Below are 2,689 nucleotides of genomic sequence, written 5' to 3' on the forward strand. Positions count from 1 at the left end.
GTTGCCAGCTGCCTCCGACTCCACATGCAGCCATTCATTTGCTGCGCTGCTGTTTTGCTGGTGTTTTCCTCCTTACCCCAATTTCTTCTTTTCCTTTATTCTTTCTTTCTTTCTTATTTAACTTTCTGCTCCTTTTTTCTCTCTTTTTTCTCTCTTTTTTCCCCTCTTGTTAGATCCGCAGGTTGGAGGCATTAAGAAGAGACGCATAGTGTAACAACAAGTCTTCTTTATTGTTCTATTCCACAACCAGCAACAGAAAAACGGCGCGCAGGCCTTTTTATAGTGTCCTTGCAAAGGACAGCATCAACCAATCATTCCAGAGGCTGTTTCCCACCTTGCACATGCGCGCAAGGCGGGAGACAGCCAGTCTGGTCCCAGGCAGCTTTTGGTCTGCCCGGGACCCTTTGCAACATTTCTGAGCCTGCTGAATGCTTCAGCAGGCTCAGGACATAACACCCCTCCCCCCTGGATGCAACAATAATACCTTACTATGTAGCAGCACAGGTACATGCGTTCAATGGACTGGATGTTATTGTGAAGCACAATATGCCTGCACACCGGCAGAGCACCCTTACATTTATAATTATTCAAAGAAAAAAAAATACAACAAAATAATATGCTGGGAAGAACACCCCTTTACTGAGTGTTTGTTCTGCATTTGTTTAAGGACTAGTAAGGTTCCCTTGACTTGACAGAAACCTCACATAGTCCCCAAGATGTTTGGGTGGGCCCTTGGCCCGCTGTGACCTTCTGATGGCTGGTGAGTGTGCCTGGCCTGGCAGCTCGCCTGCCAGGCTAGGCAGACCAGGACTTTGATGCCCCAAAGATTCAGGTGACCCACCCAGCTGCTGACTGGCTGGATCCTCTGAATCTAAGCCAGGGTTCCTTGGGGGGGTGGAATTCCCCAAGTCCAGTGGTGGGGTGGAATTCCCCAAATGCACAATGGACTCCTCTTGGGAGCACTGTCCCTCGAGCCCAAGACCAGCAGCTGGAGTGGCCTGAGTGGCTGATGTGCCCCAGTAACCCATGGCCCCCATGAATGTACCGGAGGTGCCAGAGTCAGGAACCGCCTCCATGGCAAACCCCCTTCCTGGAGACTCCCTGTTTGGAGCACTTACTGAAGCCTGGAATGACCCCCTTTTTGGAGCAATAGCTGAAGTGTGGGATGACTCCCTCTCTGGAGCAATAGCTGGAACCGGTGGAAGTCCGGTTGGTCAAAGAGACTGTGGTCCACAATCATAATTGTGGTCCTCCTCCCCCCCCCCCGAGAGCAGAGCCAGGAGCAGAAGTGTTGCTGGGCAGCCACCAGCGCAGTTGGTCTATGTGCCGTCAGATGACGCGCCCATCGTCCAAAGCCACTTTGTATGACAGCGGCCCAGAGATCTTGCATACTACTGCTGTGACCCAGAGATGTCCAGGACCATAGTTCCTTGCCTAGACCGGATCGCCCACCTGTAGTCTCCTAGGTGCCTGCGGCTGTGACACCTGTGAAGCCACCCGGTCTGGGTGCAGCCTGTCCAGTTTCGTGATGAGGTGGCGACCCCAGCGGAGTTCTGCTGGGCTCTTTCCTGTGGCTGTGCAAGGTGTGGTGCGTTGTGCAAGAAGGAAATCAGCTAACCTGTGATGCCAGCTGCCATAAGTGAGTCTCTTGAGAGCATCTTTGGTAGTGCGCACCATCCTCTCAGCCTGGCCATTGGAAGATGGGTGGAATGGAGCTGAAGTTGCGTGCCGGATTAAGTTGGCCTGTAGAAAAGCCTGGAACTCAAAAGAGGTAAATTGGGGGCCGTTATCTGAGACCAGGACATCTGGAAGTCCATGAGAAGCGAAGATTCCTCTCAACACCTGGATGGTCCAGCAGTAGTAGTGGAGGAAACAGGCACAACCTCTAGCCACTTGGAATGGCTGTCAACGAGGAGAAGGAAGAATTGCCCCTGAAAGGGCACAGCGTAATCTATATGTACCCTTGACCAAGGGGCTTGTGTTTCCTCCCACCTGTGTACAGGGGCCTGAGGCATTTCAGGCCTTGACTGTTGGCACACTTGACACCCGTGCAGCTGGGCCTCGATGGCTTTATCGAGCCCAGGCCACCAGAGATGGCTGCGCGCAAGCGCTTTCATCCGGACTATACCCTGATGTCCCTTATGCAGAGAGATCAAGATTCTAGACCTCAATGAGGCTGGGATGACTACCCTACTACCCCATAACAGGCACCCTTTGAATGTGGAAAGCTCGTGCTTCCTTTGCCAGAAGCTTTGAAACTCAGTATCTGGACACGTGTCAGGCCATCCTGACAACACCCATGTCAGCACTCATGTAAGCGTGTGATCAGTGGCAGTTTCTGCAGCCACGTCCCTAGCATTGAGGGGAGATTCAGGTAACTCCTGAATGGAGAGGATATTAATAGCAGGAGCAGGATCTGCCTCTACCTGTTTTAGAGGTAATCTGCTGAGGCCATCTGCATGGCCCATTTCTTTTCCAGGTTTGTGAATCAGTGTGTAGTCATATGCTGACAGGAAAATTGACCATCTCAGCATTGTAGGAGATATTATGTGAGGGGTTTGCATGTTTGTTGTAAACAAACCCAGCAGAGGCTTATGGTCTGTATAGACTGTGAAGTGGCGGCCATATAAGAAATCATGAAATTTCTTTTTTTTTTTTTATTAAAAGTTTTATAAAAGTTTTACAATAT

At 50.8% G+C, this 2,689-nt stretch overlaps 1 protein-coding gene across 1 annotated transcript in view; it reads right to left on the reverse strand.

Annotated features, from left to right (window-relative positions):
* Positions 1-1,733: 1,733 nt before the first annotated feature.
* LOC107299053 (uncharacterized protein K02A2.6-like) overlaps positions 1,734-2,689 on the reverse strand; it is a 7,044-nt gene continuing 6,088 nt past the window's right edge. The window contains 2 exon segments of the mRNA XM_029286668.1: positions 1,734-1,755; positions 2,110-2,645. Of these exon segments, the coding sequence (XP_029142501.1) occupies positions 1,734-1,755; positions 2,110-2,645 (558 nt within the window).

Source organism: Protobothrops mucrosquamatus, unplaced genomic scaffold (assembly GCF_001527695.2).
Source record: "Protobothrops mucrosquamatus isolate PMUCROS unplaced genomic scaffold, P.Mucros_1.0 scaffold4486, whole genome shotgun sequence".
In the NCBI taxonomy this organism is placed as follows: domain Eukaryota; kingdom Metazoa; phylum Chordata; class Lepidosauria; order Squamata; family Viperidae; genus Protobothrops; species Protobothrops mucrosquamatus.